A 16,756-nucleotide genomic window follows, 5' to 3' on the forward strand; every position below is an offset into this window, starting at 1 on the left:
AAACATAGCCAAATAACAGTACCTCCTCTGTAGGTGTACTTGGCTTTGGGATTGGAGTGAGAATAACGTCTACAATGATTTCCTTTGGACTAACAGACACCCGTTCTGTATGCTCTGAGAGAATAAAGCAAATAGAGATTTGGATGTCTTTTTCCTAGAGTTAATACTATACAGGATATACATATTAATATTAATGCACTACAATCAAACAAAATGGCATACTGTTCCAAGTCTACACCAAAGCGTACCAATTCTGGAAACTTGCTCTAGGCTCGCTGGCTTCCCAGTGTCTACTGGAAGAGGCTCAGGATCCTCAACAAGCTGCGAGCGAGCTTCAGCTTCTGCATCTGAAGGGATGTCCTCTGTGGCACGGAAAACATATAACTGCTGTCACTCAATGTACACACATTGTAGCATACACAGGCATAGCAAACACAGATGCATTCAGTCATTAGTGTGACAAACCTTCATCCAGCTCAGTGCCAGGCTCAATGTCTGGGCTTCCTGCTTCAGCCTCAGGCTCTTCTTCATCTTCTACACAGGGCTCTGAGCCAGAGGGAAAAAAAAAAAAATACACAAAGATATGAGGTTATGGGTTAAGAGTAAAACAGCCACCAGCTCAAAGGCCTGTCAGGATGGGACATGAATGTAACCTTTATATAGATCGTAATGTAAATGTAATGGAAATAATAAAACTGTTAGGCATGCACAACATTTAAATAAAATGTATGCAAAAAAATGAAACAAATAATTATGTTCTTTGGAATGTCACCCATGCCACAATGATTAGTGCTTAGCTTTTGCACATGCTGATATCCATTTACACACATGGTCAAATGGATAAGGCTCGGTTTCAGCAGCTAGGGAGCAAGACGATCATGAAAACTGAAAAACAGATGCCCCCCTTCCACAGACCAGACTTAAGTGGTCACACTGATGTTAGACCTTACATATATCTTAATGTCTATCTTGGAAATTAAAGCTATAAACCATTTTTGATTGCAATATATGTGGTTACCAATATGAGAATGACAATCTAGAATCTAGAAAATGTCTAGTTTGTAAAGATTCAAAATGTGTATCAAAGCATACATGCTGTACAGATACTGCAAATACTGAATGCTATGGCTCTTTTTTATTTTTTATTTTATTTATTTTTTTTTTTTAGGTAGTTAAGACATTTACAGTTCACGAAATTCTTTTCTGAACTCAAAAACCCCACTATAAAACATAATAGAGTCAATATTTAGGTCGGTAAGCAGCAGAGGATAGATATTGGACAGTAAGTTTCCGGGTTAAAAAAGACTCTGTCAAATGGTTTCAGCATGCAGAGTTAAATGTGAACTTCATCATGCAGCCAGTGTATTCCACCTGGGTGTGAATACATCTATGTCACATGCTGTGCTCTGCTGCATGTGTATATACAGAAAGGTATAGAGGGAGAACTGCTGCTTTGGTTTTTCGCACTACCTCCAGACATGGAGTCCAGCCAGGCCCTGACAGCCTCGTGCCGCAATGATTTGTGGGAGGGGACTAAAACAATGAAATGAAAAGGTACATGAAAAAACACAATGTATAAACAACACAACAAATGAAGGGTAAAATTGGGAAAAGGAGAAGAATGGTGCCTATTCTGGATGCACCACAATGAACATCATCAACTGGAGTGAGATCAGGGAGGATGATGGATACAAAGCATATCAACAAAGCTATGATATCTGCACAAAGATAACAAAAAAATCTGAAAAAAAAAAACCACCAAAAGTAATATGCGTACAGAACACCATTGCTCAGAGAAAGGAAAATGAAGTGGTGTGGATGACATGAAGGACAGAAAATGCCACATTGTTTCTCAAACGCACACATACAAAAACACTATTACGGCCCCGTGTGAGTCCTAGCAGCCAGGCACTCCTCCATACTGGGTTACCTGTGCAGGAGACAGGCTGGGTGTTCTGCGTGAGGAGTGAAGGAAGAGAGCCCGAATCTGAGCACTCCTCCTTTTCCCCCTCCGTCTGGGGGAGCACAGGGTCCACTGGCTCCAAGGTTTGTTGAATTCGCAGGTTCCTGGCTGTTGGGTGTCATGATTTGAAATTTCATGTGGGAAGTGTGATAACGAAAACAGGAGGAGGAAAAATTCACAGAGGACACCGGGTGAAGATCGCGTCCAACATAAATAGTAACAAAAGCAGGATAAGGAGGGACAGATGGAAACAACAAAGAGAGAAAGAGAAAAGGAACAGGAGACTTTAGAGAACAGTTTGTAAATAATACAGCTTCAGGAATATTACAAGCATGCATTAATGCCCAAGGCTCCAGACTAACACTTAGGGAACAATCAAAATACTGCACAGGATGATGCAAAATGTTTTGGGGATTTTTTTGGGATTATAATCCTTGTGAAGGATTAAACTTGTGAAGGTCCAGCTACATAAAATTTGTTGCTAATAAAGACTAAATGGTGCCAACAGTTAGTGATTATTTCATGGCTATAAATAAAACATCATTTGAAAGTGTTTATGTTTTGTTTCACATTACCACTTCACTTTTCACTTCTGACTACAGCAACAGACTCTGAACACATGAGATACCTGTTGCACTTGGAGAGCAAAATAAATGCACACTTCTCTGTCCGAGCCACTTGTCTTTTAACATTTGATTTTTTTATACAAACCATGCCCACACTTCACTAATCAGGCCAGAGAGGGAAAAAATATTTAAAAATTTAAAGACTGAAAAGTTTTCTTTCTTCATGAGCTGTCTAAATGATTTATAGTGATTAATAATTTCTACAATTAATAATGAATAATACATAAATGCAGCAGATAATCTGCTACAAATGCCAAGCCAGTTAAACAAAACAAAACCAAAAAAAAAATAATAATAATTAATTAAAAACCAAAATAAAAAAGAAACAAGAAAACAACCAAACAAAAAAAACTAGAGTCGCTGAACTATGGCCTTTTTTAATACGTTTATTGGTTCTGCTACAGTATTTTTCGAGTATTCAGTTCGGTGTGGTAGAATACTTGGTTGCAGTCAGAGAATTGATGAAGCCTGCTCTATGCTGTGGTTGTTGGATGGTTGTGTCAGTCAACTGTTGAGATTAAAAAGGTACACTCCTCTAATTCCCACAGCAATGATCAGAAAACTGATCTGAAGACTGTGCCATTTAGTTACTATTGACAATGCTGCATTTTTTTTAAAGACTTTAAGTAGATGTCGGTGCACTATTAACTTTAGGCCTAATTTGTTTAATCACATCACTGTGTGCTGACTAGATTAGCTAGCTAACAGTCTGTTAATGTAGCTGGTGACAGAGAGTGCTGTACTACCACTCTACTACCTACTAAAAGGAGGCTAGTAATGATTATTTAGATCATAATATTTGGCATTAAAAGCATTCAAGTTCAGAAAAAGGAGCAGCCTACATCATATGTTAGAGCAAGATGCATTCAAGATGCTATTAGACTGCCATTTCAAAAAAGTATTGTATATATATAGTCAAGATAATCCATATATATATATATATATCTGTATGCATAGTCACGATAATCCAAAAGCAGCTGATGGTGTTATGGCAGTATTTCTGACACAAAGTTTCAGGATGGTTCTGAAAAAAAGTTAGTCTGGAGCCTTGTTATAGACGGACTGACATTTGGAGAGATCAAACAAATGATAACACACTCACTCAAGTTGCATTCAAACCTCATGTATAAAATAGCAGTGTTATACTGCAATTATTTTTGAATATTAGAATGACCAAAAAAGGAAAATATCTGCACCTTGGTATTGCAAGCATGCTTAAATAAAACACTGAATTGTTAGGCAATAAAATCAGCAGTTGGATGATTGCATTCCTTGGGTAAATACAGCTCAGGTGAAAAGCTTGATGGAATAGAGCTTTTATTCATTTGCTTTTTATAGAATCTGTCTTTTAATGAAAAACTTGCTAATTTTACACTTCAATTTGACCATATTTGGATAACATGCTGTCAGTATTCATGTGAGAGAAAAACCACTTAGAACTAAGATCAGTTTTAATGACAAAACCCGAGGTACAAACGGAGGCAGGTTACAAAGTGGATTTTCTCCAGGCAGTGATTTTGTTACCGGTGTGTGTGCGCACGTGTGTGTGTGTGTGTGTGTGATTTAGAATGATCAAACGCATCCACAGGCAGATATACCTTTAAAGGTACCTGTATCCTCTTCATCTTTCAGGTTCTCCAGCCATAGACCTGACTGGAGCTCCCTTTCCCAAGGGTAATACTCCCCCTCTGCCAGCCCACACAGTTACCCCAACACGCACACACACACACACACACACACACACACACAGTGGTAGGATAGGCATGTGAACCAAACACACATGGAGAGGATAACAAAACATTCACCCACAGAAACACAGCCACAGAGGATTAAGACAGAGGAGAGAGGGGTAAGTGGTGTTTCCACAGTACAGGGTAACAGACACCATGACAGACACTATGATCAGGCCCTTAGCTTCCCTCTTATTACACTTTCATGGCAACTTGATATTTGGTTTACTAAATATCGAAACTGTCAATAAACTAAAGACATTCAGAAATCTCCTGATATCTAATGGGAGGTTCTCAATGAAAGGCTGCCACGAGGAGGCAACTGTGCAACTGTACAAAGCATGCAGGCTGCATCTATGCGAAACACTACAGATATAATATTTAGTGTTTGAAAATATAATGGCTTAAACTGAAATGTGATGTGTGATGGTCTGGAAAAGCCCTTCACATGGTTAAACATTGTTTTTGTTTTGTACTATACACTATGTGGCTAAATGTTTGTGGACACCTGTCCATGCACAAAGCGAGGTCCATGAAGACATGGTTTGCCAGGGTTGGAGTGGAAGAACTCGAGTGTCCTGCACAGAGCCCTGACCTCAACCCCACTGTACACCTGTGGGATGAACCGGAACGCCGACCTCAGGCCTTCTCTTCCAACATCAGGTATTCCTGAACTGAAACTCTTTTGCATATATCTTAATAAGAAGTTATTATAGCTTACATATATATATAATCACATACACACACACACAAGAGAGAGAAAATCTCATTCGACTGATCTCTGCTCACTCTAACATTGGTGGGGAAATAACTGCTGACAAATTCAGTGAGTTCTGTTGGCTAAATTTCTTGTAATTAATGTCTTTTTCATTAACAAAGACATTTAAACACTTAAAACTTTGTATGCTATCACCTGTACCGAGTCTGTAAGCATTCGTTTCTGTTATGATGATACGGTGTGGGAGCATCACAGACATTCTGACAGCCGGTATCTGATTACAGGCTGAATTGATTATGTCTGCTTGGCTGTAGCGTGTAACTATCCAACTTGGACAAAGACTGTGAGAAAAATCACACTTAGCTAGGAGGGTTTAAAACATCTTTAGACAGACTGACTGTTTGTAAATAATCGTTGCAGACAGAGCCAAAAGCAAGGTTAGAAAGTAGCCTAAATAAACAAATTTCAATGTTATCTGGTAAAATATATTTATGTTTTCTTAAAATAGAAATGTGAACCTACAGTGTTGGCAGAAAAAGTCAGTTTTGGTCCAAACCTGATTGTTTTGGCCATTTTACAGAATTTAGCCACAGCAACATCTGACAGCTTTTCTCAGACCACCACACATGCATGAATTCTCCTGATTACATTCTGCCAAAACAAACTGCACCTGCACCACACCTATATCTTAATATTGTTTTTCATCACAAAATAAATTTAATTCTTTCACAACTGTTCCTCATCTGAATATACAATAATAACATTAACTTTAATTAGCTACTATAATTACATGGACATACACAGAAAAGGAATATGAAATGAACAGAGAAATGGGAGAAGACTTAACACACAAACAACACAATCTCACCATGTCTCTTGATTTTTCTTCAGTCATGCCACCTGTATATTTCGGTAGTATATATATATATTTTTTTTAAATGCTTAATTGATTTTATTTGGCCTTGTGAAATGAACAACTAGCATATACAAGTTGGTAATACATAAACAATATGAAATTACCATCACTTGATTCTTCTTCTTCTTCATCCTCCTCTTCTTCTTCCTCATCCTCCTCCTCCTCCTCATCCTCTTCCTCATCTCCCTCCTCTTCTTCCTCCTCTTCCTCCAAGTCTCCCTCCTTCCTGCTTGCCCCAGCTTCGCTGCCAGCCTTCAGTTTGGCGTGGAGCTCCACGGCCTCCTTCCATGGCACTCCACCCAGGTCAGAGTTGGCTGGTGGCTCCAGCTCCTCACCCTCTTCCTCCATGTCAGACTCCGAGCTACTGCAGAGAGAGGAGTGTGTGTTATCAGTAGACTGCTATTGTAATACCTGGCATTTTTGCTTCTGGTATAAATTAAAAAAAAAAAATACATTTGTGCCTATCATGTATTTCATCATCTTTGTCATTTTAAATGGAAACTGGACCTGTATTGTAATCTTGAAAACAAAGAAAAAACACTCAGATGATAAAAATACCACTTTTTCTTATTCCTTTTTAACCTAAGCACATTTGCACAGAGAGTTTGTTACATTTATTCAAGTGAAGACTGCTAACCATTAACTGTTAACTGCCAAAACAAAGAAACACTAATTAAATTAAATAAGCACTAATTTTTATTAACTAAACTAATTAAATATACAATGTTAACTAAATAGATATTATTTAGATCAATAGAAAAATGCAGTTATTATTATTTACTTTGTGAGAAAGTCTTTCACTGAAGCTGTGAAAAAAAAAATGAAGCCGTCAGCACTCACCTGGAGCCCTCGTCCACGTCCGTGCCTTTATCCAGCACGCTGCTGAGGTTGTGCTCGGCCAGCGTCTCCTCTGGCACCTCCTCTAGCTCCTCCTCTCTCTGCATGGACAGCCGGTAGTTCTCCAGCTCAATGCGCTCAGGAGTTCCTTTCAGACGTTTTGCCACACTGGGCTCAGCCAGACCATTCACCTCGGGAGCTGCAGGGGACAGCGAGGGAGAGGAAGTGATGCTGTTTAATTTGGACATAAGACCCAGGAGGGACTGGGGACTCTGGAGATTAAGATTCTGTGTACAACCACCTCCAGTTTTCATATACAGCACAGGCTTAGCTCTACGTTTTTCTTCAAGATTGAGATAAATCCAGATCAGCTCTGGATGGAAAGACTCTGTAATACCAGACATTTAAATGATAAAATTTAAGGAAACTATGTTATGTTCATCCTGATATGTTTAATTCAGCATCATCTTTAAAAATCAGTATTTTCTTTAAATGTTGAATATATTTATCTAAAGATTACATTTAATAGAAAAAGACAAACACGAGCTCAGTGTTTAAAAATGCATCGTATGTGATTTATTAGCCTACACCATTTAATAGCATATATTAATAATATTATGAAATATTTTACATATTTGATCAATACAAGATATCAGCTACCTTGCCTTTTTCCCATCCTACAAAGCAATGTTTCATGATTAACGTGTCAATGGCTGAATTTGAATTTTATTTATTTTTTTTTTTTTTAACTCTGAGTCGAGCATGTGTATGATGAATAAAAGCATGACATCCTTGCTCTGTGGGGCCAATAATAGGAATATAAATGATATACCTGCCCTTTAACTAAAATGTATAAAATGACTTCCATAATTAATAATTATACAGAAAATATCTAAAAAAAAACTTAAATGAGCAAGGTGAATGTGCTGGTGAATGAGCATGGCTTGGTGCAGCATGATCTCAATCTCACACAATGAACATACCGATCTTATTTAATTTAAACTTAAAGTCTACAGATATTTGAAAGCAATAGTTTTTAAGTAATATGTTATTACCCTGGACCTATGTGACCTGAGATTAACTGACTACAATCTTTTAGATGTTCGGAATGTTAGAATCAATATTATATTTTTAATATTAACCTTGTAAATGTGTAGTGCATAAGGCACGCTAAAGAACACTAATACACTTACTTACTTTGCATCATATATAGGTAAAATATTCTATTAAAAATTAATCACTGATAGCCTGGCAAAGTAAGATATGATATTTCAAATTATCATAACAAGCCAAATGATATCGTTATGTATTTTATATTATTTATGAATGAATAATATGTTATAGGGTTTTTTTTTTTTTTTTTTTTTAGTTTTCCAGTAAACTTCCAGTACTAGAAAAGATGGAAAAAGAAAACTATGGGGTAAGAATGCAGGAAGGGATCAGAAATGCACATATACCAAGAAAAAGACAAAAAGCATGACAGGCTGTGGTTACAGGTGAAAAGCACGCACAGATGCAGGCTCTAGCTCGACAATCAGCTGCTCTGATAGGACTGGGGAAAGGTAAAGCTTACAGAGTGATTAAGTCACACCCACTGATACAAGCACTACATCACACAGCTTCAGTAATAGTTACAGGTACAGAACCACAGGCACTAGTCAGGCAGGCACTATAGAGAAAGATGTTTGAAGAAGAAATGTTTCAGCAACAGAAAGGTCTAAAACAGGCAACAACTAATTAATACTTATATAAAATAGCTGCTGCATATTTGAACTGCATAAAGAGACCGTGCATGCAAAAATAATGCTAGTCAAAGGCCATAACAGACAGTTTTCACTCATTTTCTATTCATTTAATCCATTTTACTATTCTAATGTGATCATTCTTGTGCTATATATCCTTAATTTAAAAACACTAGTTGCTACTGAACAGTACTTTCAATATGAATCAATGTGAATGTAGTATAACTTTAAAACATATTATGAATTTTTAAAAAAAATTAATGGACCATTATAATTATTTGTCCAGGTATGTTCTAATACACACTAAAGGTACCAAAGATGTACCCTTGTGGAGAAATCCTAGTGACAAGCAACAGTACAGTTTAGTAACTTGAGTCAAATAAGTTCAGTTATCCTGCATTGTATTATCATTCTAAATTATGCACATAAACGTACGCACACACACGCGCCGCTGAATTAAATAAAATTAAATTTAAAACAAACAAACAAACAAAAAAAAAAACACGAAAGCTGCATCTTGAGAATACACACAGAAATAAGCTATGACTTCTGTAGCGTAGTGTTTTGCAGCTCATCCAGAGGCTTGGGGATAAAGGTAAAGAAGGGTGCATGCGAGAAAATATTGAGCAGCAGGTTGAGAGTGAGGCAGGAGAACAGGTAGAGGCAGTAAGTGAAGAGGAAGGCGAAGGGACAGTGTGCCATCTGATGGCCAGTCCAGGACATGGTGCGGCGCAGTGAGCGCATGGAGCCCCCCACCCTGGGAAAGTGGCGCAGGACAGCAGCGAGAGAGGAAAGGCGGATACCTGAGGGCCCACGCTCCACCGGACATGGAGCCCCAGGGGCATCCAAGCTGGCTGCAGGTATCACTGGTGCCTGGGATTCCTGAGGGAACAGAGAGAAAAATAACACTGAGCTGAATTTACATTGAAGTGAAAACACATACTGACTATATGCTTATTCATTCAAACAGTCATTAATTCAAAAAGCTGTTCATTCAAAAGCAGTGATGGAAAGCTTTGACATGGTAATGAGGCAGGACACACAGAATTGTACTCCTAACCATTTTTAATGTGAAATTTAGTTTGCCATCAAGGGTGACAGGGTGGCACAGCGGGCAGCATTGCTTCCTCACAGCTCCAGGTCCCTGGTTCAATCCTGAACTCGAGTTGCTCTGTGTGTGCAAGTTTCCTCCAGGTTCTGGTTTCTGCCCTGCTCCCAAAAATATTCCCGGTGGGTGAACTGACTACTCTAAATTGCCCCTAGGTGTGAATGAGTGTATGCACAATGCCCTTTCATGTACTGGTGTCCCATTCATGAAATAAATCATGAAGCCATTGCATGCTTGGTTAAATGCAATGCAGCTGCTGCACGCATTTGCATACTGTTAAGAAGTTATTTGTGATTAAATGAACTGAAGTCAAACATTATTATTCATCAGTTCTGTTCCACTCCTGGAACTTCTCAAATTGAAACTGAAATTGGTCTGGACACGTAATCGGTTCTCCTGCCATCCCTAATAACTCAACTGCTAGTAAACCTGCTAACAGTTGTCGTAAGTAAACTCGTAGAGTTGCAGTATCAGAGTCTTGATTTATATAGTCATTCTCAGCAATTTATTTCACTGTATCCAATCAGGTCAAAATATCCAATCATGTCAAAACCTAGCGTCAACACAAGCCAAGATAGCTGGCTAGCTCACAAGCTCTACAGCTAAAGGTTTCCAGTTACCTCGCTGTCATCCTCTAATAATTTGTATATTGAATGTGACAGATTCAAGCTGTTGAGCTTGCTGCATGACATCACAAACTGAACTTGGACGCAGCACTTGCCCAGTGAGATGGGAAAAATTGCTTTTGTGCTGTGTTAACAAATGAGACTTTAATTTCAAAGTATCATCCAGCTCAGAAAAATTAACCATGTAAAAAAAAAAAAAAACGAAAGCACAGCTCAGGAATACATTATAATGCATTCATATGCGTGTAAACAAAACATTAAAACCGCATCGCTCTTTACCTTCGGCTGGAGAGGAGCAGCAGGAGGAGCAGGCCTTTTCCTCTGAGCCTGCCCAGACAACCGGTAACAGTAATGCGGCTTACAGTAAAACTTCCCTACAACACACACACACACACACACACACACACACACACACACACAGATTCAGTGCATGTATAGCATTTTAAGCAAAGTTCCCAAAGACAGCACTCTATACTTCCTTTTGTAGTGCAATATTTTATACAGTTTTGATATAGTCTATTTGCTGGTGTATTTGCTCCTTATGCTCTATGCCAAGTGGGAAGTCTCCTTACAGTGTGTTCTGAAGGAGGAGTCAATGTAGAAAAATCAGCACTCTGTCCAAGAAAACAATACACCACTGTGTTCGAAGACAAAGCAAATCTTATGATGCCACATAGTGAAAAAGTGAACAGAATGAGTAACCGGGAAAACGAATAACTGGGAGCCCGATAACGGTATAGATGATCTCCAATCACCCATGGACAGCATTCTAACAGTTTCAATGGCAGCTTTCATTTAAAGTTGAACTGCATAATATCCTTGCATAAGTCTCCATAAGTATCCTTAAAGGTGCAGTTTGCAATGTTTAAAGGTATTTCAAGCCCTATAATATTTTTATACATCAGAAAAATGGTGATCTGCCATACTGACATGCAGTGGACATAAAAAGGTTACTCATTTCAGGCCTGTGTTTTCATTTTTTTGAGCCCAGAAAGTAGCTTCACCCACAGCCACAACACAGCTGCACAGCCCTGTTGCTTTTCCTTTAAAGTCAACTCATAAGCCGTACATACTTTCAGTAGAGTGGTTGTAGAGAATGATGTTGTTGCACTTGCAATTTGCCTCATAGGCAACAAAAAGCTTTAAAACTCACAAAGAGCCCCTTTAAAAGTAGCACATTCTCTGATGCCACCCATTTTGAATTTTCTACACTTCAATAGTCATTCTCTCACGTATCTATGGTTATTAATCTATGTTTAATTATGCTATTGTTCCTCTTTCGGCTGCTCCTGTTAGGGGTCGCCATAGTAGATCATTGGTCAATTTGGTCAACTCCCCAATTTTATCCAGGCTTGGGACCAGGGAGTGCACTGCTGTCTGCAGCCCCAGGGTTGATGGGGTTGATTCCCTGGCTGGGAATCGAACCCGGGCAACGGTAGTGAGAGCACCAAGGCCTAACCACTAGTCCTCCAGAGACCCAATCTATGTCTAATAATAAAAGGATTAAAAACCATGTTTTTCTTTAGCAAAGAAAATGTTTACTTAACATTTATGGAAGGAGTCTCCAGCGTTACTGGGGAATTTTGCTATTTTGTTTTATCACAGTAGTCACTGTTTTTATTTGATTATTCTATCAGTGAGTGTTCCTGTTCATATTAACTGCTTGTGGTTATAGGAACACCCTTCTTAAGATTTAATTACCTAATAAGGAGATGCAGAATCTCATGTATGCTTTATTTTCACATAAATTCATAAATGCACATAAATTCATTCATTTGTAATCTATAAGAAATTGTTCTATTGTTCTCACCTCACTATAAAAGAGATAAATCTCTGCTGATCGGGGGCTCACTACTGCTGCATTGCTGAAGTGTGCTCTTCCTGCAGGGGAAGAACAAACCTCTCTCCATTTGATCTATAAGATTGTCTGCTGCGTTTTATTTGAGGAATAGGGAAAATTCTATGACAAGTCTCAAATCTTTATAACAGTCAACAAGATTTCACGAGAAATCACAGGAGAGGATTCAGGACAGAGGATATTATGCTTTACGGTTTCTCAGTAACATGACAAGCTGCATTTTTTGAGCTGGTGAGGGAATGACTGTTTTTTTTGTTTGTTTGTTTTATTTTTTCCCCAATTTTCTCCCTAATTTAATTCCCACTCACCACTTAGGTATCCGCTATCGTACAACAGCTACCAACTGGGGAGGGTGAAGGCTTGGAGGAAGCACGTGAAGCCACAAACTACATCATAACACAGTGTAACACGCTTGGAGGAAAGTGCTTTCTGTCTCCGTTCTGCATACATGAGCTCACAGATGCCTACAACTGGCTAGTTTTGCTGTGATTGATAGGGGACACACACAGAGGTTTGTACAGGACTATGCATACTAGATATGTGATGTTTGCATATGAATCTGTATTAGTAAGTCACGATGACGTACCATCCTCCACGTCAAAGGCGTAGGACGACAGTCTCAGCGTGGTGCCGCAATAGTCACACTTAAAGCAGCTGCGGTGAAAGAACTTGCCCTCCGCACTCAGTCGCTCCATCACATACACACGCTTCCGGCAGAAGAAACACACATCGCTGCCTCCAATGTTTTGTGGAAACTCCTTCCGCAAGGAACCCTGCAGGAAACACATACACACATATCACAGTCATATATCTACGGCGAAGTTGATAGCAGATCAGTGTTCCAGCTCAGCAGTGAACATTAAACAGAATAAGCTCACAGAATTGGAGGAGAACAGTCAGTCTGAGGTTAGACAGTCAATTAAAAAATACTGGGTAATGGTGTAAAAAAAAAAAAAAAAAAAAAAAAAAAAAAAAAAAAAAAAAAAAAAAGTAAAGAAAAAAGTAAAATAATAAGCAAAAGGTCAGATTTCTGAACTTGTCACCATAACTGCAGAAAGAGCACAGTTAGTACAGAGGAAATTCATGTTACAGGCCAAAGTCAATCACAATCCCTATTTTTCCAAGCTTGGTGTGTTCACATCTGCTATACAACTCAGAACAACACCCAGAATTCTTACCAATTCCCTCTTATCGGGACGGCTCCGGCAGTCCTCCTGAGGCTGAAGCTGATTGGCTATTTGCTCAGCCAACAAGCTCACGCCACCTGTATACATCTTTACATAATGCTACAATGGAATACATGTAAGAGAGAAAGTGAAAAAGAAGAAAAACGAATGCAGAAAAGAAAAGGTGAAAGAGCAGAAAGTTCGCAGCCAGAACTTCAGATGCTGTTAAAAAAGTGGGCTGTGCCATTTCAACTCCTTAAGGCAATACAGATGTTATGAATGAATAAAAGGAAGTGTGTTTGGTTGATCAGATGTGTAGATGAGACGAGGCACACTGTGCTAAAAAAAAAAAAAACATGCCAACTCAAAGTTCTTGTCTGTGGTAAACGCACATACAGAACACTTCTTTAACGGATAAAAATCATCAGACCAGTAGATCTCGTCATTCTCAGCTACCAAAGCAGGCTTCATGGTTGTTTTCAGAGTGCAGGATAATTTAGTACACACCAACACAGATTTCTATATTCTATATGCAAAGACATATTATTGTTGCAAGTTAGTCTAGTAGATTCCCGAATCTCACAATGCGGTCAGTGAATAAAGCAGTGCGCAGGCCGATTCTCCTGTGAAAGTGTGTGTGCGAGTGAGTTAATGACAGAAACCCACAGCCGCTCGAGCAGCAGGCTACCTGTCGGTTCAAGGAGAGTGAAGTGAGCTGAGGATCAGTGGACATCTCCCGCTTTCTGTGCCACTGCTCGATAAGAAAGCGCGAGGGCTTTTTCTTAGGCTCCACAGGACAGAGAGAGATAGAGAGAGATAGAGAGAGAGAGATGGAGGGAGGGTAAAAGCATTAGATAACAGTGGAACATGGGAAAAGTGAAGAACATAAGTCAAGCAGGTAGGAAGGAAAAAAAGGAGCCTGTTCTATAATTCACTGCATGCTTCTTCAGTTTGCAGGATGTTACAGTGTGGCTCTGCAGATAGTTCATCTAGTGATTTTAACAGTAGAATCACTGAGTGGCGTTTGAAACACAGCATGGAGAAGTCACCTTGGGTCTAGCAGGCTTGTCTTTGAACAGAGAGGCTAACCTCTCGGCTCGCTCCTGGATGCTAGGGATGTGTATAGGCACTTGATCATCAGAGTGCAATCGCAAACTCTGTGTCTCCTGTAGAACAGAAGCACGCTGTGGTCACCACATGAACAAAAACTATAAACTGTGGGCTGTAAATTAGCTTTGCAGCAAGCTGATCTAAAGAAATCCAAAGCCACTGTTAGGTTACAATAGAACGACAGACATGGGGCTCATGCACAGCAGCCATGCTGTACCTCCTGCTGAGGATCAGGGGAGCAGGACGGCTGTCCTGGGTGTAACCCATGGCTCAAAAGCCACTGCTGAAGAAAGAAGCGTGATGGCTTTTTCATCGGCTCCAGTGGAAGAGGAGAAGGAAGAAAAAGGGGAGAGACAGAAGGGAAAAATTAGAGCTGACAGCAGAAAGCAGAATGCTGTTGGTGTTTGAGTAGAACTTGCGATAACTTGGATGCAATCAGACATGATTTCTCAAATATATATAAGGCTCAAGTAGGTTTTAAAACGATCAGGTTGCAGCTTCTCATAAACATTCAGAGAAAAAGGAGGTCAACTCTAGAACTCTTTGACTTCAGAAGAACCCTTAATGGTTCTGTGTAGAAACCTGCAACTGAGGTTTGCCCTACTAGCGTAGAGGAAGTGAAGAGACCTTAACTATTCCAAGAAGCTTTTTTTCCATGATGAACTTGCTGTTCAGACATTCCCACTTCAGATTTTAACCTGGATTTCCTCAGTACTTTAAACGAGCTAGACTGACTTAACATTTCTGGCACTGCATTCCACATCACAACACATGTACTCTACAATGGATGCAAATGAGGCAAAGAACTTGCTTCACTCAAGAAAAAACTGAGATCAAACAAATTGGATGTTTGGGAAGCATCTGACATGGTGAACTAGGTGGATTTATAGGGATCTACAAGATTTTAACGAAATTCATTTACAGATGACTTGATGACAGCTGTGCTTTTCGTCATAAAATGTCAGGCTGTTAGAAATGTCAGGTTTTATTCAGTCTCCGGTTAAATTTGAATTTGGTTGGTCGTGACAGACAGGGCGTGGACAAACACAGCTAAGGTTAGATTGTGTCAAAGATGTCGAAGAGCCTTTCACACTAATCAAAAACCAGTCTAGACCATGTAGAACTAAATGTGGAAAATTTGTCAATCCATCATTGTATTGCTCTACCTGGGGTTTTTCAGGCTTGCTGGACTGCCCTGTAAACTTAGCGGCTAGCGCTTCAGCTCTCTCCTGAATGTTAACGACATGGACGGGCTCCACAGATCTGAACTCACTTTCCTGTGGAGAAAGCAAGTGTGTGCACGCAGAGAAAATTCACCTCATTCATATTATATCTATTAACATATTCAGGATTCTAATCAAGGAAACAAACAGGCAGTCTGAGGCAGTCTCCAGACTAATCAGGGATTAGTGGTCATGCTCTGCATTCATATTTGTGAAAAATTCTTTTGCAGAAAAAAATCTATAAAAACTGAGGCTCAGTAAATCGTGCCATTTTTCTTATCCGCATTTGTATACATAATCATCATATGCACATTATTAGTTAATGTCATATTTTAAAGCACATATTTTAAGGATGTTTTGTAAATGCATCAATCTCCATGCATGTTAAATTGCTCATATGCATGTTCCTTAATTGCTCAGGAATTTATCAGAATAGGTGTTACATGCAAGTGCCATTTTTAGATACAATATTGAATACTGTAGTCGTTCACTACCAAATTATTATTACACATCAGTTAAGATCAATAGACCAATCAAATAAACCAATTTCCATAGGCGTGTTTATAGAGCTATTATCATTTTCATATTGCTTAAAATGTTTTTTTTATGGCATTATGACTCCAGTTTTTCACACATGAAGCATGTTGGCTTCTGTAGCTGATCCTCTGCTACTGTCAATCCCAGGTATTGTCAACTGTCAATTATTTAGCTGAAGGCAGCTCATCAAGAAAGAGAAAGAGGTTTAAAGACTTCCACAGATTTATTTATTTAACCCTCTGGTATGATTAGCGAAGTGATGGCGTGGCTTGCTAATAAATGTTAATGAAGAAAACAAAAAATGATTGGACAGAAGTATGGGTTTATTGTTCGCTTCAAGTTCAAAACATGTTTCTTATGTTCAGAGTCCAATGCACACTGAAAAAAAATATGTATGCAAATGAAAATATTTTAAATATGGGTAAATTCATCTAATATTTCTTATTGAAATGATTATAAATCAAATAAAAGACTATTCAGTCTGTTTAAGTTTTCAGTTTGCTTGTTTTACTGGCAGATAATTTTTCCATGCATTACTAGAAATACTAGATAAATTTGACTATATTCAAGATATTTTCACTTGCTACGATGTCGTT

General features: G+C 38.8%; 1 protein-coding gene across 34 annotated transcripts in view; it reads right to left on the minus strand.

Moving 5' to 3' along the window:
• mical3a (microtubule associated monooxygenase, calponin and LIM domain containing 3a) overlaps nucleotides 1-16,756 on the minus strand; it is a 102,814-nt gene that overhangs the window by 19,320 nt on the left and 66,738 nt on the right. For 17 of the 34 annotated variants that reach the window (XM_034305228.2, XM_034305227.2, XM_053235122.1 and 14 more), the window contains 16 exons: nucleotides 15,567-15,677; nucleotides 14,618-14,716; nucleotides 14,340-14,456; nucleotides 13,979-14,077; nucleotides 13,303-13,410; nucleotides 12,711-12,897; nucleotides 10,546-10,640; nucleotides 9,336-9,414; nucleotides 6,794-6,989; nucleotides 6,058-6,317; nucleotides 4,188-4,277; nucleotides 1,931-2,071; nucleotides 1,471-1,533; nucleotides 466-546; nucleotides 249-362; nucleotides 23-114 (listed from right to left, as the gene is read on the minus strand). In XM_034305228.2, the coding sequence (XP_034161119.2) occupies nucleotides 23-114; nucleotides 249-362; nucleotides 466-546; nucleotides 1,471-1,533; nucleotides 1,931-2,071; nucleotides 4,188-4,277; nucleotides 6,058-6,317; nucleotides 6,794-6,989; nucleotides 9,336-9,414; nucleotides 10,546-10,640; nucleotides 12,711-12,897; nucleotides 13,303-13,410; nucleotides 13,979-14,077; nucleotides 14,340-14,456; nucleotides 14,618-14,716; nucleotides 15,567-15,677 (1,932 nt within the window). The remainder of the gene's footprint in view (nucleotides 1-22; nucleotides 115-248; nucleotides 363-465; nucleotides 547-1,470; nucleotides 1,534-1,930; nucleotides 2,072-4,187; nucleotides 4,278-6,057; nucleotides 6,318-6,793; nucleotides 6,990-9,335; nucleotides 9,415-10,545; nucleotides 10,641-12,710; nucleotides 12,898-13,302; nucleotides 13,411-13,978; nucleotides 14,078-14,339; nucleotides 14,457-14,617; nucleotides 14,717-15,566; nucleotides 15,678-16,756) is intronic. The other 17 variants (XM_053235150.1, XM_053235149.1, XM_053235148.1 and 14 more) reach the window with 10 other exon arrangements.

Source organism: Pangasianodon hypophthalmus, chromosome 6 (assembly GCF_027358585.1).
Source record: "Pangasianodon hypophthalmus isolate fPanHyp1 chromosome 6, fPanHyp1.pri, whole genome shotgun sequence".
NCBI lineage: Eukaryota > Metazoa > Chordata > Actinopteri > Siluriformes > Pangasiidae > Pangasianodon > Pangasianodon hypophthalmus.